The sequence below is a fragment of the Lolium rigidum genome, chromosome 7, assembly GCF_022539505.1.
Source record: "Lolium rigidum isolate FL_2022 chromosome 7, APGP_CSIRO_Lrig_0.1, whole genome shotgun sequence".
NCBI lineage: Eukaryota > Viridiplantae > Streptophyta > Magnoliopsida > Poales > Poaceae > Lolium > Lolium rigidum.
This window is the reverse complement of record NC_061514.1, coordinates 305,241,475-305,265,456: the sequence shown is the minus strand read 5'-3', so window position 1 is coordinate 305,265,456 and position 23,982 is coordinate 305,241,475. Positions and strand designations below refer to the sequence as shown.

Sequence of the window (23,982 nt, the reverse complement as noted above, 5' to 3'; positions counted from 1 at the left end):
AGCTGGGTTTATCACACTCAAATAACGCGGATACAGTATATTTGTAGTGATCCCCTTGCAATTGAAATGTTCGTACTACTATAGTATAAAAACTGATATGCATGATAACATTAACTGGTATTTACCAAGTTTGTTTCCAGCACTAGCTAGGGTCATGCTACCTATCGGACAACCATAACACGTACCCTACCGTTTAGCTGGTATGCGTGTTAACTATTTGAGTCCACTATCAAAAGCACGAGAGATATGGAAGAAAATCTCGAGCCTCACTATATTCAAGATGAAACTCAGGTAGTGGGCATGGGAGTCTGGGAGATGGCTCGAGATTGGACAAATATATTTGTACGTAGTGACCCTTGCAATTGAAAAGTTCGTACTATAGTAAAACTGTTATGCATGATAACATTGGGCGATCCTAGCTAGCGGTCGACCGCTCTCTTTGAGCGCAGCGGTCGATTTCCGACATTCCCGAAATAGAAATCGCGATCCATCCCTTCTTTTCCATTTTCGTCCTTAAGCGAGCGCACTTGAAAAATAAACGCGGCAGCATGATTTGATCCCAAGATGAAACTCAGGTAGTGGGCATGGGAGTCTGGGAGATGGCTCGAGATTGGACAAATATATTTGTACGTAGTGACCCTTGCAATTGAAAAGTTCGTACTATAGTAAAACTGTTATGCATGATAACATTGGGCGATCCTAGCTAGCGGTCGACCGCTCTCTTTGAGCGCAGCGGTCGATTTCCGACATTCCCGAAATAGAAATCGCGATCCATCCCTTCTTTTCCATTTTCGTCCTTAAGCGAGCGCACTTGAAAAATAAACGCGGCAGCATGATTTGATCCCACGACCTGCAGCTTCACCCCCGTGCGCAGACCAACTAGGCTACCGTTGGTTCGTGCCACTAAGCGGGCGAATATGCTTTTGTAGTATAAATAACACGGTAAAAAGCAAAAATGGTAAACGCGCTCTAAAGTAGAAAAACTGGAAAAAACCGAATTAAATAGTGACTGCGAGGCCCACCGTTTTGATCACTTGCGTCGGTTTTCAGAGTATGATTCTTGATCAATTAATTTTACAATTCACGATTAAAAATGCAGTATGATGCGTGCGTTATTATACGAAAATTGTTGGTGTTAGCCACAATCTCTCCTAATTATGAAATTGAAACCATTTTAGTTTTAAAAAAATAACTCCGATTTAACTCACAAATTATCAACCGCTCTACTCATTATTTATCAATGGTAAATGTGAAAACTTATCGATCTAAAAAGCTAACTTCATTTAGAATATTTTATCAACTTTTTTAGCTTACAATTTATCAACCCCTCGTCCCGTTATTTATCAACGGTAAATGTGAAAAATTATCGACACGTAAATCTAATTTCACTTAGAATATTTTAGCATTTTTTAGCTTATAATTTATCAACCATTCGTCCCGTTATTTATCAATAGTAAATGTGAAAAGTTATCGACACGAACACCTAATTTCACTTAGAAATATTTTAGCGACTTTTTAAGCTTACAATTTATCAACCATCGTCCCGTTATTTATCAACGGTAAATATGAAAAAGTTATCGACCCGAAAAACTAATTTTATTTATAATATTTTGGGAACATTTTTAGCTCACAATTTATCAACCCCCTTCCATTATTTATGAATGGTAAATGTGAAAAGTTATCGTCCCAAAAAATAATTTCATTTAGAATATTTTAGCGACTATTTATCTTACAATTTATCAACCTCTTTTCTCGTTATTTATCAACGGTAAATGTGAAAAGTTATCATCCAAAAAAACTAATTTTATTTAGAATATTTTAGCGACTATTTATCTTACAATTTATTAACCCCTTTTCTCGTTATTTATCAACGGTAAATGTGAAAAGTTATCATCCTAAAAACCTAATTTTATTTAGAATATTTTAGCGACCATTTATCTTACAAATTATCAACTCATTTTCTCGTTATTTATCAATGGTAAATGTGAATAATTATCAACCCAAAAAGCTAATTTCATTTAGATTATTTTGCGACTTTTTTTGGCTCAAAAGTTATCAACCATCTTCTCTTTATTTATCAATGGTAAAACGGGAAAAGTTATCGACCCGAAAAGTTAATTTCATTTCAACTATTTTGACAAAAAATTTAGCTCACAAGTTATCAACCCCACGTCCCATTATTTATCAGCGGGTAAAATAAAAAAGTTACAAACCCCAAAAGTTAAATATCATTTCAAATATTTTAGCAATATTTTTAGTACATAAGTTTTCAAACCTTATGCATGCTATTTATCAACGGTAACATGTTGAAAAGTTACCGACCTGAAAAGCCAACTAAGTTGAAAAGTGATATTTATTTAAGTTGTAAGTGGTAGTTCATTTGAGTCGCAATTGGTTCCCTACCCGTTATTTTCCCCTCTAAAAACCACTAGCCCGAAAAAGGGAATTTACAAAATTAGTCGAAATAACATGAATTTATATACAAAAGTAGAAAAAAAGGGAATTGACAAAAGGCTAATTTCATTAAGAATATTTTAGCTACTCTTTTTTTTAATTTACAAGCTATCAACCCAGTGCCCCGTTATTTACCAACGGTAAATGTAAATAACTACCAACCCTAAAAAGCTAATTTCATTCAGAATATTTTAGCGTCTCTTTTTAGTTTACAAGCTATCAACCCGGTGCCCCGTTATTTATCAACAGGAAATATAAATAACTATCAACCCTATAAAGTTGATTTCATTTACAATATTTTAGCGACTATTTTTTAGTTTGCAAGCTATCAACCCGGTATCCCATTATTTATCAACGGTAAATATAAATAACTACCAACCCTAAAAAGTGTTTTATTTAGAATATTTAGCGATTATTTTTAATTTACAAGCTACCAACCCGGTGCCCCGTTATTTATCACCGGTAAATATGAATAACTACCAACCCTAAAAAGTATTTTATTTAGCATATTTAGCAATTATTTTTAATTTACAAGCTATCAACCCGGTGCCCCGTTATTTATCACCGGTAAATATGAATAACTACCAACCCTAAAAAGTATTTCATTTAGAATATTTTAGTGACTCTTTTTTAGTTTGCAAGCTATCAACCCGGTGACCCGTTATTTATCAATGGTAAAAATAAATAACTATCAACTCTAAAAAGTATTTTATTTAGAATATTTAGTGATTATTTTTAATTTACAAGCTATCAACCCGGTGCCCCGTTATTTATCACAGGTAAATATGAATAACTACCAACCCTAAAAAAAGTATTTCATTTAGAATATTTTACTGACTCTGTTTTAGTTTGCAAGCTATCAACCCGGTGACCCGTTATTTATCAATGGTAAAAATAAATAACTATCAACCCTAAAAAATTAATTTCATTTAGAATATTTTAGCGACTCCTATTTTTGTTTACAAGTTATCAACCCGGTGCCCGTTATGTATCAAAGGTAAATATAAATACCTAGCAACCCTAAAAGTTTATTTTAATTTAGAATATTTTAGCAACTTTTTTTTACCTTACAACTTAAAACGGTACTTAATTTGAGTAGCAAGTGGTAGTTCATTTGAGTTGCAAGTGAATCTCCCACCCGTTATTTCCCCCCTAAAAACCACAAGCCCGAAAAAGGGAATTATAATAGTTGGTTAAAAGAAACATGAATCAGCTTACATAGTAATAAAACAAGGGAATTGTAAAAAATGGAATTGAAAAAAGGGAATTGGGAAAAAGTTAATCCAAATAACATGAATTTAATAAAAAAAATAATGACATAAAATGTAAAATAAAAAAGAGAATTGACAAAAGGGAATTGAAAAAGTTTGCAACAAAAAATTATGCATAAAAATTGCATCAATAAAATTATGCAGGACGGAAAAAGTAAATAACAGTAAAGTAATTTAAAAATCAGGCTTCCCATAATCCGAAAAAAGGAAGTTTCCAAAAAAGTAACTAAAATCACGCTAGGATAAGAAAAAAGGAAATATATCTAATCGTGCAGGGCAGAAAATTAAAGGCACGAGATTAGTGCGAATTAAATGTGTGGGTTGCGGGATTTGTGGAAGGAATTAAATGCGTTAAATTAGTGCGAATCAAATACGCGATATTTGTGGAAAGAATTAAATGCGTGGAATTAACAGGGCGCGACGAATTAAATGCGCGCGGAATTTACGGAAAACGACAAAAATGGAAAGGGAATTGTGTCGCTCCCGTGAGCGCTCCCGCGCCAAGAAACCAGACCGCGTGGGGCGGTCGATCGCCAGGGAGGGAATTCGGATAACATTACTCGTAAACACACCAATTATGCTAAGAACCAACAAAGTCCAACGACTAAAAATAGGAGTAACACAAGGTAAACTGTTTGTTTCCAGCACTAGCTACTAGCTAGGTAGGGTATCGGAACGAGAACCCACTAGTGGAAAACAGGCCTTTTGATCCGGGTGGTTAGGGCCTTTTGTCGCGGGCGGCCAGCCGCGACAAGCAAGGCGCGATAAAAGGGTGGCCTTTTATCCCGGGTCACTTACGACCCGCGACATAAGGTCCACCACGTGGCAGCCGCGGGCGCGCAGGGCACAGAGCCCTTTTGTCGCGGGCGGTATTACCACCCGCGACAAAAGGCCTTCTACGTGGCGCGCGCACAACGCTTCGCTTTAGGGTTTGAGGGGTGCAGCACCCCTCCCCCCCGCCACCGACCGCCTGTTATTTCATTTTTTTCGTTCGAAAATAAAAGTTGCATATATTTGTACGCTACTAGAAGTTGTACACATTCATTCATTATATATATATATAGATCGATCAAACAAATATTGGAAGCGAAGTCGATTCCCCTTACACATATTCGTAGGTTCCCTACATATATACATGGAGCTCACGATCGACAAACGGTACTAACGACCGTCTATTTGGAGGTAGAACAACTATCTGGACTAAACAAGCCTTTGTTGTTTATTACTTCTCTAACCAAAAGTCCCGCCACTTCCTCCGCGATTCCTAGTGCGTGTTCCTTTGGTTGGAGTCTGTCCCGCATGAAGTCGACCTATATACGAAAATGAGATGAGTATGACTATATCCAGTCTTGATAACGAAATATTGATGATAATAAATAAAGTTGTGAATGTTATTGCTTACGTCGAATTTATTTCTGTTCTGCTTCTCAGTGGTTAACATGCGAATGGACTCGCAAACGTAGTATCCACATAGATTCGTCCCTTGTGGCTGCTGGGGGCACGCTACAGGAGTAAATGTTAGCTTCTTTGCAAAGGTAATGTCCTTATGAACATTCTTCAAAGCTTGCCAAGCCCTGCCGGGCAAAAGAATGATTGAATGAGTGGATAATTAATTGATATCTCACGAAAGATAAAGCGCGGCGATGAAGGAAATTACACTTGGAGCAACTTACGCAAGTCCCGGAACCCGTCCGGGCCTCTACTCAGTGGGTCTCTTACTTCAACTATTCCCTTATCAGGTTGAATGTCTAGTAGAATCCAGTGGAAGCTGCACATGTTATGCATATATACGTCAGGAATTACACTTAACATCGAGTAAGAAAAATTGAATGTGCATAAAAGATCATTAAGACTCTCACTCGTAGTTGTAAGGAAACAATATTGAATCACAGAAATATTGCTGCCCCAAAAACCTTAGTAGGTTTCCCCCGTTTCTTCGCGTTTATGCTTCACCGTTTCAACATGTATTTTATCCGGGTCAACAAACCCAACATTGATAATATTATTACTTTTGCACTCACCGATCTTCGGTCTGCAAAAGAGAACCCATAAGATATAATGAGTATATATATGCAATGAAAACGAACATGAACTGAATGAAAATGAACTTATATGTAGTTAACAACTTACAAGCAATAGCAACTCATGAGAGATTTGTCGAGGGCTTCTAGATTGAATAACTGCCGAGTTCATTCATCTCAATATGGATCTCCTCGTTTCGGTAGTAATATTCCCATGGTATACTCGCCACGATGTACATTTTTTTCTCCTTGCATGCATCAAGGTACCACTGATGCAAATTCCGCATATGTGTTGGCAGTTTATGCAGCTGCTCTCTGCTGACCAAGTCTTCCCCGTAGACAAATGTAGGAGCTATATCAGCAGTGGGTAGTGCAGCATCTGCGGCACCAAACAATTCGTCCACGGTAACTCCACATTGAGCCGCTAGAGTTGCAGCTTCTTCCATATTGACAGCACCACCATGTTCCTCGTACACCTTGGGAACATTAAACACTTTGAGTGGTGGGATCGATTGTTTGGGCTGAGCACCGAGGAGGGGAACTTCCTTTCTCTTTTTGCCTTTTGTCGTTTGCTTGGCCTTGAGGGGTGCACTTGTTGAACTTGACCTTTTCTCATCCGCACTTCTAGGCGATGATTTGCTCGTGCCAGCAATGTCCTTCTCCTTAGCCTTTTCATCCTTCTTTTGGTCAATAACCTTCGCAAGAGTGCGTGTATAGTCATCCTTCTTCTCGTGTAACTCATACTTGCGATGGTGTGTTCAGAAAACTAGTAGCATATTCTATTTGCTTCTCTGTGTATGGCTACGGCGGCCGGAGGTTTTGGCTTATGGAAATGATCATAGTTGTGTTTCGCAACGGCGGCCGCATTTTCCTCGACGGTAAGATCCCAAGGACGGGGGGAGGAACCTTTGGTACTTTTGGGAGGGGCGACCTCTTGGGGACGGGACTCTTGAAACGCTTCCGGCTGGGTGCATTCCGAGTCTTAGTGGGCGGAGGCGGCGGCGCTGGAGATGGAGATGGAGTACCGATGTCGTGGTCGACGTCGTACCCACGGGGTGATGGTGTCGACATGTGATCAGTAGGAGGAGGTGATGGTGGCCTGCGATCACCCGGAGGAGGTGATGGTGACCTGCTGGGACGACCGGTACTAGGTGCTACCCAGCCTGGCAGCCTGATGTTCTTCTTTTCCCGAGAGAATGATTTCTCCCGAGCACCTCTCCGAGTGTAAGCCCCCATCACCTCCGGGGATATGGAGCTCCAATGTCTCCCATCGCGGGACAACCGAATCCACCCCGACACGAGCATAGCCAGCTGGAATCGGATTGCCATGCCATGTTGCCGGCTCACCTTCAGGTCCAAATGCCGGTAAGACATAGCCGACCGCCACCTTAACGAAACCTTCCCGAACACCTCATGGAGATCACAAGGTGTTGTCTCCTTGATTCCATCCAAGGGGTCGCCGGGACCGGCATCTATCATCATCCGTGTAGGAGGGGCCTCCGAGTCGGCCACGCTGCTGTCTCGTCGCTGAGATATTTCAGCGGTATTATCAGGCGGGCGCTGTCCTTTTAGTTCATTTATCTCCCGCTGCCGTCGCTGAAGCTCCCGCTGCTGCTGGTCAAGTCGGCGTTGGAACTCGGCCATCCGGTCATTCTGCACCTCCAGGCTGGCGTTGTTTAGCTCTCGCTCGGCTTCTATAAGTCTCCGCGTCGGCCGGAAACCCAAGCGACCACGGAACACTAGGGCCGAAGCCTCTTGTTCGTCCTCCCTTCTCGGGATTACCGAGGACAAGCGTCGACGAGTCTTTCTCTCTATCGGGAGCAAACTTTAGTTTTCCCGCCTTTATATCTGTCGTCACTTCAATCCATTTTTGCCTGGGTACCCTAACCCTGGTGTCACTTTCAACAATGTTCCCTGTCTTCATGTCATACTCACAGCCATGCGCGAGGAACCAATTTCGAGCCCTTATGTCCCATCCTTCTCGCGTGGGTTCTGGAGTGATCCCGTTCAGCTCCATCTCAGCCTCTTGTGCATCCCACTTAGGCATGGCTCTTCCGTAGCCCCCTCGCCCCGTATGATGGTGATATTTCTTCTCGCTTGCATTCTTCTTGTTTTTCGCCGACGGAGTTCACAGCCTCCTCTGATTCTTTGTACCTCACAAATTCTTCCCGGTTATGCTCTCGCTTCGCTAGGTAGTTCTCGAATACTCGGAGGCTTCTTGTCTTTCTTATAATTTTTCCATAACCGGTTCTTATACGCCCGGAAAAGTTCGCCCATCTTCTTAAGAGCCCATTTCTTCACTAGCTCTCGCTGCTTAGCATTCTCGGACTCCGATCCCAAATCCGGCAAAGTGAAATGTGCCATGAGGTCTCCGAAAAGTGTGTCCTTGTACCTATCGGCAACCTGATTTTCGGACACATTCTTCGTCTTGTTCCATTCTCTGACAGTGATCGGGACACGATCTCTAACCACAACTCCGCACTGATTTTTGAACTTCACTCCGACATTCTCGGGTGCCACCGGTTGGCCTTCCGGTGATATAACTTCAATTGTGAAGTGGTCTTTCTTGGTCAACTTCTTTGCCGGGCCTCGTTTCTCTATCTTATCTTCGGAGGCCTAAGAGAATACATATAGAATTGCATTAATGCCTCTATACTAATGCCTCAATACATATGTACATATAGAATTCCATTAATACCTCGTCACCGGAGCCGTCGGCTTCTCCGTCACCGGAGCCGTCGGCTTCTCCATGACCGGAGCCGTCGGGTTCTCCATGACCGGAGCCGTCGGCTTCTCCATCACCGGAGCCGGCTCGGTCGGCTTCTGTACCATCGCGGATCATGTCCTCGAATATGTCTTCCTGTTCCAAGTCCCGTTCGAATTGATCCATTGTTTCGCAAAAGAATTAAATCGATAAGTAAATGTTCAAACACAAACCAAACCCTAACCCTAATCAAACACAAACCAAACCCTAACCCTAATCGGCGACACGTGTTTGCGAGAGGGAGAGGGGTGTCGGCGACGCGTGTTTGCGAGAGGGAGAGGGTCTCGGCGGCGCGTGTTTGCGAGAGGGAGAGGGGTGTCGGCGCGTGTTTGCGAGATGGAGAGTGCGCGTGTTTGCGAGAGGGAGAGGGGTGTCGGCGCGTGTTTGCGAGCGGGAGAGGGCGCGTGTTTGCGAGAGGGGGAGGGTGTCGGCGACGGGTTTTTGCGAGGGGGAGGGAGTCGACGTCAGTTGTTTGCGAGAGGGGTCTCGGCGGGTGTTTGCGAGAGGGGTGTGTTTGCGAGAGGGGTGTGTCGGCGGGTGTTTGCGAGAGGGGTGTGTCGGCGGCCGATCCGAATTTGAACTAACTAATCAAATTTAAACTACAAATTTGAACTAACTAATTACATTTAACAAAAATAAACTAACTAATTACAACAAAATACTTACAAAATTTAAACTACAAATTTGAACTAACTAATTACAACAAAAATAAACTAACTAATTACAACAAAATACTTACAAAAATGAACTAACTAATTACATACTAAAATGTCTATATACAAAAATGAACTAACTAATTACATACTAATTATCTAACTAATAACTAATTACTAAAATGTCTATATACAAAAATGAACTAACTAATTACATACTAATTATCTAACTAATAACTAATTACTAAAATGTCTATATACAAAAATAAACTAACTAATAACTAATTACAAAAATGAACTAACTAATTATACAAATTATCTAACTAAGAAAAAAAAATTAAAAAAAAAGAGGGCCGGGCCGGGGCGCCCGCGCCGGCGCCTGCGCACATGGCCGGCGGCTTGTACCTGCGGAGGGCGCGGCGGCGCGGCGGCGGGGCCGGCACGGGCACAGGGCGGCGGCGGCGGGCGCGCGGCACGGCGGCAATCGACGGCGCGGGCGGCACGCGCGGCGGCAATCGACGGCGGCGAGAGGGCGCGGGCGGCGGAGGGCACGCGCGGCAGAGGGAGCTCGAGGAGGCCTACGGCGGCGACGGCGCGGCAGAGGAGATCGACGGCGGCGACGGCGCGGCGGATCGACGGCGGCACGGCAAAATCCGGCAGCTCGGCGGCGTGAATTTCGCTAAGTGTTGGCCTCCGTGTGTCGCGGGTGGGGGCTCCGCCCGCGGGGTTAGGTATTTATACCTAACCCCTTTTGTCGCGGGTGGTGGCACGACCCGTGATAAAGGCCCCCTTTATCACGGGTCGTGCCACCACCCGCGACTAAGGGGGTCCTTTATCGCGGGCCGTGGCTCGACCCGCGACAAAAGGGGGTGGGAGGGGAGGCGGCCGATCCGCGTGAAGCGCATCCAACGGCTCCGGGCCGTTGGATTCAAACGGCCCGGAGCCGTTGGATGCGCTTCACGCGGATCAGGCCTGCAACCGTTTTTGTTTTTCTGTTTTTTGTTTTTCTGTTTTTTTTTAATAAAAACTATTATTTCAATAACTTTTAAATGGTAACTCAAAAAGAAAAGTTTTATATATGAAAATTGATCAGAAAAATCCAATGAACATGAATATGATATCCATATAACTATTTGCATCTCGCATCATATCCACTCGTGTCGCGTCCCCGTGCCACGTGTCGCCACCTCTTCCACGTGCCTCGCCCCGCCGACGCCGGCGTGCGACGTGTAGCCACCGCTGCCACGTGCCTCACCCCGCCGACGCCGGCGTGCGACGTGTAGCCACCGCTAACACGTGCCATGCCCCGCGTGCGCTATATAGAGCGACGAGTGCGGGCGCAACCACACGTCGCCACCGCCTCCGCTCATTCATCTCCGGGATGCCTCCATGTCGTCGAGGGGCGTCCGGTTTCCGTGGCGTTCGAGTGCATCCGAGCGGTAGGTTCACCGCCGAGATACGCGCCGGTGGCTTCCGCCTCACCCTCGGCACGTACAACACGCCGGAGGAGGCGGCGCGCGCTTACGACGCGGCGGCGTGGCGCTTTCGGCGGCCGGGGCACGACATCAACTTTCCGGATGTTGAATCGCTAGAGGAGGCGGAGTTCCTCGCGCCACCGCCGTGCCTCGTCACCGACGAGGACCGTCGCCGGCATCGCCGGGTGCAGCGCAGGATCGCCATCGCCGAGCGCGACGAGCGGTTGATGCGCCGGTGGAGGGCGCGGTCCCCCGACGCGTTCTTTGCTAACCTTAGGGCACAACGCAGGTCCAACGAGCGCAACCGTCGGGCCGTCGCCGCCTTCGAGCTCGAGAACTCGAATACAACTTGGACCGAAACGACCCTCGGTGGGATGACCTTTGGACGGAGACAACCTCCGACGACGAGTAGAGACTAGACTAGTAATTTATCTATTTTATTGTAATTTCAATAAAGTCGTTGTCGGTTCTATTAGTTTAAATTTAGTTTATAAAGTCGTTGTCGGTTGTTTTTGTTCAATAAAGTGGTTGACACGAAATTTATTACGATTGAACTGAAATTAAAGTACGAGCTCAAGCTGAAAAATAAGATACATGGCTAGATTCGAATGTTGGAGCCATTCAATCATAGTCGTGCCTAGTCCTATACACGTCGCCACTGTAGTCATCAAAGTCGCCGACGTCATCGTCGCTAGCATCGGGGTCGCGGTTGTCGAACCTCGGCGGATGACCACGCGTGGGCTGGGATTGAGGGTAGCGCAGGCGGGGGCCACGATAGGCCGGGACGCTCCGGAGAGTCCGGCCGCGCCACCACATCCGACGGCCGGCCTCGTTGAAGTTCGAAGGAGGCGGGCCGTCCTCCTCGTACCCGGCAACCGCCCTCTCACGCCGATTGATGAAGAAGCTGTCCCAAGTCGGGCTGTAGTCGGGATGCCACCGGGATTCCTCCGCTGCTCCGGCGTGAGCTCGAAATAGTAGTGGTTCGTGATGGCCATCTCGCGTGGCACACCTACAGGGATAGGAGGGACCGGTACGCCTCCGACGCTCAGCAACCAGCCGGTCGGGACGCGGTAGCCGGGCGGGCAGGGGTAGTTCGAGGCGCAAGCGCCTCCGCCTCCCGGGTGTTAGACATACGATGGAAGCCATGGGAGAGAGTGATGAGGTTTGCAGATATGAGAGTCCAAGCCTACATATATATAGTGGAAAATGGCGGGAATGCGGGAAGAAAATAGGCGGGAACGAAGTGGCGCGCGAAACTTTCATCCCGGGTGGAGGCTCAAACCGCGACAAAAGACTGGGGGAGGCTTATCTAGGAGGGCCTTTTGTCACGGTTGGTGGCTGCAACCGCGACTAAAGATGTCGGCAGGATAATAAGGATGTGTCGGTAACCTTTTGTCACGGTTGGTGGCTGCAACCGCGACTAAAGCTGTCGGCAGGATAAGGATGTGTCGGTAACCTTTTGTCACGGTTGGTGGCTGCAACCGCGACTAAAGGTGTCGGCAGGATAAGGACGCGTGGGTGGACGCACTGCTCGATGAGATAAAGCATGTAGCGCACGACGGCCTGTCGAAGTAATAAGACAAAGTAGAAGCGGTGCCGTGCCTATAAAAGGAGCATCGATACGCCTTGCCAAGCAGATCAACAAGCCAAGCACAGTTTAATCTTCATTATTACATAAATGTAGAGATTGTCTTGGGAACTATATATGAAGAATACATTATTACATCGCCATCTAGTGTTGTGATCTTCTACGCCGTAGCCATGGAGAATCTTCATCATTTAGCAAGATGCTTGGGTCAATTTTCACCGTGAAGGGCGGAATTTCTTTAAACTTATTATAATCTTCGACATGTCCGTCTTGTCATCCACTCCCACGATGTTTCTTTTCCCGAAAGAACTATGTGGCGCTTTGGCTCCTCGATTGATGTATTCTTTTGTTGATTTCTTTTTCTTGATTTGCTAGACATGTCCTTCACGTAGAAAACTTGAGCCACCTCGCTGGCTAGGACAAAAGGCTCGTCCGAGTACGCAAGATTGTTGGGATCCACCGTTATCATACCGTACTTATCGTCAATATGTATAGCGCTGAGCTTCACCCATTTGCACCGAAACAAAGGGACCTTAAAAGTGGGACCATAGTCAAGTTCCCATATCTCCTCTATGTATCCATAATATGTGGTGGTCTGCCCATTCTCGTCTGTTGCATCGAAGCGGACACCGCTGTTTTGGTTGGTGCTCTTCTTATCTTGGTCGATCGTGTAAAATGTATTCCCATTTATCTCGTACCCTTGGAATGTACATATGTTTGAAGATGGTAACCTGGCCAACAAGTACAGCTGCTCCACCGCAGATGGGTCATTAATGAGATGTCTTTGCAACCAAGCTGCCGAAGGTATTCATGTGTTGACGTGTAATCAAGGACTCGGGCTGGCCCGGGTTTATTTCTCGTAAAACATTCTTATGTTTCTCGATGTACGGAGCCACCAAGCTGGAATTGTATAGAACTGTGTAGTGCGCTTGATTGAAAGAAATCTTGTCCCTCCACACCGTTGCTTTCCTTCCTAGTGTGCCTTTTCCGGTCAGCCTCCCCTCATACCGAGATTCAGGAACACCAATCGGCTTAAGGTCGGGAAGAAAGTCAACACAAAACTCAATGACCTCCTCGGTTCCGTAGCCCTTTGAGATACTTCCTTCCGGCCTAGCTCGGTTATGAACATATTTCTTTAAGACTCCCATGAACCTCTCGAAGGGGAACATATTGTGTAGAAATACGGGACCGAGAATTCTAATCTCTTCAACTAGGTGAACGAGGAGGTGCGTCATAATATTGAAGAAGGATGGTGGGAACAACAACTCGAAGCCGACAAGACATTGGACCACATCTTCCCGTAATCCCGACAAAGTTTCGGATCCATTACCTTCGAGAAATTGCGTTCAGGAATGCACATATCTTCACAATGGCTAGTCGAACATTTTCCGGTAGAAGTCCCCTCAATGCAATCGGAAGCAATTGTGTCATAAGCACGTGACGAGTCATGGGACTTCGGGTTCTGGAATTTTTTCTCCTTCATATTTACTATCCCCTTTATATTCGACGAGAAACCGGACGGAACCTTGATACTGAATAGGGCTTCAAAAAAGATCTCCTTCTCTTGTTTGGTAAGAGCATAGGCTGGCAGGCCCTACAAACTGCCCTGGATGATTGCCGTTTCGTCCTTTATGAAGTTCCTGGTCCTCCCGTGCTTCTGTTGTATCTTTTGTCTTTCCATACACGCCCAGAAAACCTAGAATATTCACACAAAGATTCTTGGTCAGGTGCATCACGTCGATTGCAGAGCGGACTTCCAGGACTTTCCAATATTCTAGCTCCCAGAAAATAGATTTCTTCTTCCACATGGGCGCGTGTCCGTCATCGTCTTTCGGAACAGGTCGACCGCCTCGGACCCTTTCCAAAGATAACATTTAAATCCTTGACCATGTCAAATATATCAGCACCACTACGGGGACAGGCTTCGGACGGCGGTCTGCCTCGCCATCGAAATGCTTGCCTTTTTCCTTAAGGGATGCTTGCGCGGAAGGAAACGACGATTGAACGGGTACACAACTTTTCTGCTTTTTCCCAAATATTTACTTTCAGTCTCATCTAAACAGTGTGTGCATGCATTGTATCCTTTGTTCGTCTGTCCTGAAATGTTACTGAGAGCAGGCCAATCATTGATGGTTACGAATAGCAACGCTCGTAGGTCAAATTCTTGCTCCGTGTGCTCATCCCACACACGTACACCTGGTTTGGCCCACAACTCCAAAAGTTCATCGACTAATGGCCTTAGGTACACATCAATGTCGTTGCCCGGTTGCTTTGGGCCTTGGATAAGCACTCGGCATCATAATGAACTTCCGCTTCATGCACAACCAAGGAGGAAGGTTGTAGATACATAGAGTCACGGGCCAGGTGCTGTGACTCAGCTCTGCTCCCCAAAAGGATTCATGCCATCTCGTACTTAGACCAAAGTATAAGTTCCTTGCCTCACACTGCAAAATCCGGAAACTCTCTCCCGATGTTTCTCCACTGCCGACCATCAGCGGGGTGCCTCAACATCGCGTCTTTCTTACGTTCTTCCATGTGCCATCGCAACAACTTGGCATGCTCTTTGTTTCTGAACAAACGTTTCAACCGTGGTATTATTGGAGCATACCACATCACCTTCGCAGGAACCCTCTTCCTGGGTGGCTCGCCCTCAACATCACCAGGGTCATCTTTTCTGATCTTATACCGCAATGCACCACATATCGGGCATTTATTCAAATTCTCGTACTTCTCACCGCGGTAGAGGATACAGATCATTAATGCATGCATGTATCTTCTGCACATCTAATCCTAGAGGGCAGACAAGCTTCTTTGCTTCATATGTACTGACGGGCAATTCATTATTTCTTGGAAACAGCTTCTTTAATATTATCATCAATTTCTCAAATCCCGAGTCAGTCACACCGACCTCTGCCTTCCATTTCAGCAATTCCAATATGCTACCCAGCTTTCTATGCCCATCTTCACAACCTGGGTACAACAATTTGTGGTGGTCCTCTAACATCTTGTCGAACTGCAACCTCTCCTTATCCGTGTCACAGTCTCTTCTTGCATCAGAAATGGCCCGACGAAGATCATCATCAACAGGATCATCTGATGCCTGTTCTTCACCTCCTTCTTCTTCATTGTCGTCCATTGCGGTATCAAAGCATTCAGAGAACATAGATCGATAATACTTCTCATCATTATCTTCTTCCTCATCGCCGTCTTCCATCATAACCCCTTCTTCTCCGTGCTTGGTCCAAACATTATAACTGGACATGAACCCAAACCGAAGCAGGTGGCTCTTAATATCTCTTGAGCAAGAGTAATCCTTCTCGTTCTTACATTTTAGACATGGACAGCACATAAAACCTTGCTTCGACTTGTTGGCCTCGGCCACAAGCAAGAAAGAATTCACGCCCTCTCCGAAAGCGGGAGCACATCGGTTACCGTACATCCATGGATGACTCATCTGCATCATAAGCACAATTATATATGTATCAGATGCAATCACCTTGCTAAAATTAGTATTGTACGGACTATGCATATATATATAGTCAAGAAAATAGTTGCTAACCTTTTTGGATCAAAAAGAGGAGAAATCTTATCAAATAAACCAAGTGGCATCCCTCTCACAAGCATTCCATCAAACACCTCTTGTGCACATGTAGAAAAAATGAGCTAGCATACACCTCCACCTTCACCACCAAGGAAAAAATGAGGTGGGGGGTGGCTGGCTGCTTCTATATATAGGGCGGGGACATTTTGTCGCGGGCCGTATTACGACCCGCGACAAAGGGGTGGCCACGTCGCTCCTACCCCTTTTGTCGCGGGTCCTAATACGGCCCGCGACAACAGGCCGCGACAAAAGCCTCCGCGCGCTCCACATGGTTTCGGGGCGACGTGGCCAGGCCATTTGTCGCGGGTGCAGGCGCGCCCGCGACAAAAGGCTCCCACGGAAGCCCTGTTTTCCACTAGTGCATAACACACGAACCCTACCTTTGGTATGCGTGTTAACTATTTGAGTCCACTATCAAAGCACGAGACATGGAAGAAAATCTCGAGCCTCACTATATTCAAGATGAAACTCAGGTAGTAGTGGGCGTGGGTAATGGCTCGAGCTTGGACAGCAGGCTGATGATATCTTTGATAGACGGCCGATCCTCACGCTCCGGCCGGACACACATGAGCCCGGTGACCATGACACGCTCTATCTGCCATTGCCACTGCTCGAACTCCTCTCTCAGCCGTTCATCCGCCATCCCAAGGATCGCGTTCCTGCCGTGACACTCCCTGACGGCGCCGACGAGGCTGTTCTGGTCTCCGCACCCCGGCAGAGTTCCCCGTGGCACCGAAGGCTTTGCTCCGGTGACCACCTCCAGCAGCAGCACCCCGAAGCTGTATATGTCGGAGGCCGGGTTCAGGGCGCCGGTCTCCATGTACTTGGGGTCCATGTAGTCCATGCTCCCGATCACGGTGGTCCGAGGCGTTCCGCCGCCGCCTCCGTGGCGGGTGACCTGGCGCACGAGCCCGAAGTCGCCGAGCTTGGCCTGGAAGCCCTCGCCGAGCATCACGTTGCTGGGCTTGATGTCGCGGTGCAGCACGTAGCGCGTGGCTGAGTCGTAGGCGCCGGTGTGGAGGTACTCGACGGCGGAGGCGATGCCGAGGAGGATACCGTACCTCTGGGGCCACGTCAGCGGCGTCTTGCCGCCGTGGAGGTGGTCGCTGACGCTGCCGTTGGGCTGGAGCTCGTACACGAGCAGCAGCCTGCCGCCGTCGTCGCACCAGCCGATGAGCCTGAGCAGGTTCTTGTGGCGGAGCTGGCACAGGGTCTCGATCTCGTGCACGTAGTTCTTCCGGTTCCTCTCGATCTCCTGCCTCTCCCGCACCCGGTTCTTCCGGTTCCTGTTCGACGTGGGCTGCCGCATCATCTTCACCGCCACCTCTCCCAGGTCCGGCAGCCCACCTCTGTACACGTCGCCGAAGCAGCCATTGCCGACCTTCCGATCCATGGAGAAGTTATCGGTCGCGGCTACCAGCTCGGAGTACGAGAATTTCCTTGTAACTTTGAATTTTTTCCAGGAGATCGAGTAACATGATTAATTCAGTAGAGGGATTTGATCAAGTAATATTTTTTGTTTAACTGAGTAACTAAATTGTATCCGCGATAAGTATTATTTACCTGGCAAAACCTTTTGATCCAAGCACCGTCTTCGTCTATGCATAACAGTAATATAGACAAGAGTACCGACTAAACCGGCTAACAAAATTGCAGCGACAGATAGGAATATCACCCACATTTTTGTCTCAGCATGAGATGGATCTGCCAGCAAAGTAGCAATTAATTAATACACGTAGTGTTAAATAGCTAAGCTATTTAAAAAATCCTTGAAAATATCCTACATATTCCAGTTTAAAATAGTTTATTTATGCTTTGAATTTTACTGCCTATTTTTTCGTCCTAACTTGAATTCTATTTTCTTGTTTTTTTTGGGTTAATATAACTCCCCAAATGATCATATCCCAGACCCAGAGCACTTGAAGGAGTATCTCCCATGCTAGTTTCTGTAATGGGGAAATTGCTTATGTAATTAATTCTTTGAAATATGCATGAATAAAAACATCTAGTGTTTGCACATATATTTCCTGATAATATACAAACACTGTAAATAAAATTAATATTCATATATGATGCATAATATCATATTCTGTGACCAATATTTGTACGCATAAACTTTGTCCCGTAATAAGTTATAGGGATGCAGTTTTTCAGAGGGTGTAGAACCCTTGTAAGCATGGTTTTAATTATCCTTAGTTCCTTACATAAATATGGTGGTGGTGGGGTGTGTGTGGCGATGCGATTAAACCTTGGCATTTGTGTCTTTATTCAAATATATACCTTTACGCCAATTTTTTTGAGAAAAATTCCACTCATCTTACAGGTGAAGGATGCGGCCGACTGGCATGTGTACCGGCATGCAGATGACATCAGAAACTCAAGTGGCAGATTTAAGTTAGCGAGCACGTGGTCATAGTGGCGGCGCAGCGGTTGTTTGGGAGGGCCGGGGAGCAGGCTTCGTGAGTGGCCTCATCAGCAGGATGTGTGAGGAATGGCCCCGGAGAGTTCCCGTGGGATGGATTGAGGCTTTAATGTGCAATGTCATCGGTTGGGTGCTGCCTTGTCGAAGGTGTTGGATCGAATATCTCCTTCGGGGTGATATCCTCTAGCCCGATGATGATTAGTCCAGCTAACATCAGGGTGCAAGCGGCGCATCCTTCTTGAAATCATTGTCTTGGAGTGTTGCACACTTTGTCATCTCGTATGTGGCCTAGCTGGTGAAATGGTTCACGCTTATAGGATTTTTGTGAATTTTGGAGATGTTGTCGTAAGGCATATCTTATGTGGATAGCATTTGGAAAAGAAAAAATGAAACGGTGTCTAGGAGGAACTAGAAACACTATTGATATAGTAGAAACAAGACTTGGCGTGACAATTCCAGTAATTCGTCCCTGACAGGGATCGAACTCTGGTCGTTAGGGTGTGCCATTGCGACCCCACGTCTAGATAGCATTTGGGTTTTCATCTCTTTTTGTAAGCTGACTTTGTTCGCCATGAATACATGATCCAATTTTACAATTTTTTACTTTCCCGAAGCCTTTATTGTCTCGGTGAAACCTGTTTTTTTTCTGGAAATTTTATATCACCTGAAGTACATTTAAATAAGAACATGCTGACATACATTTCAATACTGCCCTCTCACTCTCAGCTCTAGGTAAGGTCTATATGAAGCATATCTATATTCGATTCGACATTCGAGCGATGTGGACTCACCATTAATCGAGGGTGAAGACGATGAACCGTACGTACGAAGGTGAGAGTGATCGGGGCCGGTGCACATGATGACATGATGTTAGTATGCAACGTGGCAGGGACCTGCGTTCTGGCATGGACCAGAATGGAACTACGTACACCATATATCATTTTCTGAGAAGAAACCTTTTGTTTTCATTCTCCCGACATAGGGATAATTAATATCGATAATGGTGCGATCATCGAGAGGCTAGACATGAGAATGCGCCGCATCATATCGATAGATACAGTCTAGCGCTTTGGTGTGGTTTTGTAAGATCTTTGCCTAGTAGTGAGATAGGATTTGATTGCTTTCCAAATAAGTAAAAAGGCAAACCACTAAACTTTAGAGGGTACTTTAAATAGAAAATCTTTTTTTTTTTAGAAACACAGTACAAACGCAGACGCTCACATACACGCGCATACACTCACCCCTATGAACGCACACACGCACACCCTACCCCTATGAGCACCTCCGGAAGACTGAGCCGGCGGATTGGATCTTGAAATTGACGAAGTCACCACAGGCGCCTCGCTGTCGACGGGAACGTCGCCTCCCACTGAATTAATATTTCGCCTTTATGAGACACACAGATGTCAAACCTGGAGTTTGAACTCTGGTGGGCTGGGGATACAACCATCCTCCTAACCACCCAACCTCAGGTTGGTTCTCTTAAATAGAAAATCTTGGTGTGTAGATAACTGCCATGCATGTTGCATGAGTTCCATTTGCTCGATTGGTTCTCAAGTGCCGAAGATGTACAAAGGTGTCTCTTGGCATGAAAAACAATGTTGCCAAAGAGACTTTCCAGTAATTTTGCACACAAAAATTGTTTTCCTTTTTTTAATCTCAAAAAATGGTTAAAATGGTATTTTTGTGAATCACCTACCAAGAATATCGTCCAAAATGGGCACCATTCCTATTCTCACTCAAAGTAGACCACATTAGGGCACGTACAATGGGGTGATGTCAGCCTTCCCTTAGAGATGCCACGTCAGATTTTTGCTTAGTTGGAGGAGAGAGAATGAAGAGAGAGATGGCTGTCTTCCCTTAGCTAAGGGATCATCTCTTCGAAAATAAGGGAAGACTATTTTCTCCATTGTATCACATATGTCTTCCCTTAGCAACAAATTTCCTACCAAAATTTAATTATTCATATTAATTGCTAGAGATGGCTGTAAGAGATAATGCATTGTATGTCTAATGCCTTCTCTAGCTGATGTGGAGGGGTAAGGGAAGGCATGCCTTCTCTACCATTGTACATGCCCTTATGTGTACAATTCCAACCTTTCTACCTACTTTCCACAATTTGAAGGACTCTATCCAAATTTTAAGAAAGTATGCCAAGTTTAAGCTACAGGCTGAAGCAAATGGTTATCTCTCGGAATTGGCCATCCCACCTTTTATAGTTTTTTCTGACAATTGCAGTGGTGCGATTTTCCATGGAAATTTTGTACGTCATTCACAAAAGAGTTATTTGGCGCTAATAAAATGGAAAATCTAACTATTGTGACAAAAGGTTGAAAACACTAGTTGACAATGTTGTTTATGATGCCAATATGAAGCTCAAATTATAATTAAGTATGAGTGTATGACATAGATTTGTCCATCAACATGATCATCTAGGTAGAAATCCAAGTTAACTCATGCATGATAGCATTTTTGTGAAGTTTTTTTTTATTCCAACTTAGCGTATTGCAAGTTTAGTATTTTCATGGGAACTAAATAACATACAAGGACTCCATGACGTGTTTTTTATTTTTTGAATTTCCTTTGACTGCGTTCAAATTTGGTTCAAAACGGCCGACATGAGCATTCCTCGTAGTGGTTCGAATTTTTGAAATTGCCTTTTGGATACCGCATATGACTCGTCCAGGTCACCTTAAAATGATTTTTGCCATTTTTTTAACCAAACCGTATGATAGCCATGGTTCATATTTGGCCAACTTTTCAAATATCATCTGGAACTCAAAAATAAAATGGACTTAGCTACAAGGCGAAGAAAATTTCCATATCTTGGGATTGGCCATCCCACTAGTTATAATTTTTAGAAAATTATCACGATGCAATTTTGCAATAGACTTTTTGCACTTCTTTCATAGAAAATTTTAATTTTGCACTAATAAAATGAAAAATCAAATTATTGTGACAAAAAAAAATGAAAAATCGAGTTAGTTCTGTGCTTTATCATGCCAATGTGAAGCTATGTATCGATGTTGGGCAAATTATGATGAAGTGTGACATGGATTGAGCCACCAACATGATCATATAAGTGGAAAGACAAGTTAACTTATACATGATACCATTTTTTTAAGTTTTTTTTTCAAATTAGCATATTGCAAATTTATTATTTTTTTTCCTAGAAACTAGGTAACATAAAAGGACACCATGCATTTTTTGAATTTACTTTAGTTGAATTAACAGTTTGGTCAAACAAGTATCTTGCGGGAAATACTCGGCAAAGCTTCTGGTTTGCCGATTATTTGTTTGTTTTGCAGAGTGTAAGACTCCGTAAAATTTTAGTTTTTTGAATTTTTTTTGTTTTTTTTTGTTTGTCGAGTGTTGGTTTACCGAGTAGTAAGATTTGCATACTTTCCAGCATTTGCCCAACAGCTCGGATATATATATATCTTCTGCTACCCATAATCGCATCCAGCTGCTTCTAGGATTTCATGGCAGAGCTAGAGTCTCGTTTTGGTGCATAGTAAACTCCCGATCGACCTGTTAGTCTTTTTTGTGAAATGTGTGGTGCCGTAAAACATAAGCTCGTAACTCAGCAAGCTTGTTACTAGTGTCTCGGCCGTTGGGCCTTTATTTAATTTAAAGCCGGATACTTTGTGTCATTTATCTAAAAATTTATACATGTACTCCTACTGTTTAGTAAAAAAAATCGTGATTGTTGTTTAAATTTATTTAAACTAATACAAAGATGATAATTATGCAAAGGAGGGAGTAGTAGTTACCTGTTGAGTGGAAGGACCAAGCGAGCAGCTGATGCGACTCGCTGAGGAGCCCGGTGGCAGCCGAGAACCCGACGGCCGCGTCCTGCACCAGACCAGCGTCGTCCTTGAGATCCATCGTCGCACTGAGTTCGTATGTAACTGCCGATTCTGCCTCGCCGGTTCGCAGCATCACCTTCACCACCTTCGACTCACCGTCGTAAGTGATGTTCGCCCACAAGGCGCCGTAGAGGCTCAACGGTGGCAGGTTTCTGGTCCGGTTAGACCTGATGCCGTTCAGGTCGATGCCGATGTGGTCGCCCTTGCCATCTTTGGGGTCCCAGCCGTCGTTCCAGCGCGTGTCGAACTCCACGGCGAGGGTGTGAGGCGGCCGTAGGGAGTCGGCGTCGCCGGTGGTGTTGGGGTTGCTGAAGAGCCCGAGGAGGCCACCGTCGGAGCTCGGCGGTGGGATCGTCGCCGGGAACGGTCCGATGAAGAAGGTCATGCCGTCCCCCCGTGAGACGTTGCTGCTGCCATGGATGGCGAAGTGGAAGGTGGTGGTGAAGCTGGCCCTCTTGCCGGTGCGGTCGTCCCACAGGCGCACGGGCTGCGGGTGAGCGGCGCGGCCGGTGAGGTTAGAGGCGTCGTCGGTGAGGATGATCCGGTCGCTGCCGGCGTAGGAGGCGTTGATGAGTTTGAGCTGTTGGCGGTCCCGAGGGATGGTGAAGTCGTAGTCAAAGGATAGCGCGGCGGCGCGGAGAGCCGTGTAGGTGGCAAGGAACAGGTAGCAGCTGAGGTACGTCGGTACTTGATGGCACCTTGAATACGCCATGGAGCTTACTAGCTTGCTTATGCAGGAGAAGGCAGGATTGAACAAGTATTTATTGGTTACAAGCTCTCTAGCCACACACCCACGCATTTGTGAATCGTAGAGGGAGTATCATGATTCATGACTGACAACATTGCGGCCACTTTATTCCTCCGCTTTTAATCACCTTGAATCCTGGGTTGAGACAATATCAAACCTTGTAAAAACCAAATATGTGGAAAAATCAACATTGGCAATATCAAATATATGTAATATGAACATATATTTTATGATGATAATGATACATGTTGATATCTTTCCAACATATATTTGACCAAACTTTACAAATTTGAAACGAACAAAGTAAGTATATCATGTCATAACAAAGTAACTTTCGGTACGCATCTAGATTGTCGTGCAACAACCACAAATGTATGATCTCTCCATCCACAATTAGTTGGCGGACATGTATTTTAAGATTCAACTTTGGCCAGTAATTTGATCAACAAAACTTTGGTTCCATGCTATAAAAGTTATATTGTTGAATTCATATCCAAATAAAGTTTCTTATGACATAAAATATTTTATACTTTATTGTTCAAATTAATGGTTAAAGTTGGAGCACGAAAAACAAGGACATCATATAAATATGGATAGAGGGAGTAGCGTAGCGGGGCTTTTGTTTCTTAGTTTTCTTTTATTTTTTTAGCTGTGTGCATCCGTACTGCCATTAGGGTGTTGCGTTGTTGCAGAGGCTGGATGTAATTGGTATCTTATGATATTAATATATTCCCTTTATCGAAAAAATGAGGCCCATATGTGTACAAGACTAACTATTGAATTCCTGAAGTTCTAACATTTGCACAAAGTTTAGTCTCACGTTGCTAAATGGGAATGCGAGAGATTAATGTTAGAAGATAGGGCTTCTTAAGTTCGGTTGTTTGGCTCATGGCCTATTGGATATTGCTTAAGTAAAAAACCATAAAATTATATTTCAGTAGTTTTAAAAAGTTTTGAATAGCATCACATATATATAAGGATGCCACTTACTACATATGTGTAAAATTAGAAAATGGTATATCAAATATTACATATATTACTTATTAACATTTTGTCCCTTTCCCCTTAAAATTAACACATTTATTTATTAAAGTTTATAGGTAGGTATAGAACAAC

At 44.8% G+C, this 23,982-nt stretch overlaps 1 protein-coding gene across 1 annotated transcript; it reads right to left on the bottom strand.

The window, feature by feature from the left end:
* Positions 1–16,199: 16,199 nt before the first annotated feature.
* LOC124669206 (L-type lectin-domain containing receptor kinase IX.2-like) lies at positions 16,200–22,830 on the bottom strand. Its single transcript, XM_047205872.1, has 3 exons — positions 22,023–22,830; positions 17,391–17,531; positions 16,200–17,273 (listed from the first exon to the last, which is right to left on the bottom strand). Exons 1-3 carry the CDS (start codon positions 22,828–22,830, stop codon positions 16,297–16,299), a joined length of 1,926 nt encoding a protein of 641 aa, XP_047061828.1. The 3' UTR covers positions 16,200–16,296.
* Between the last annotated feature and the right edge of the window lie 1,152 nt (positions 22,831–23,982).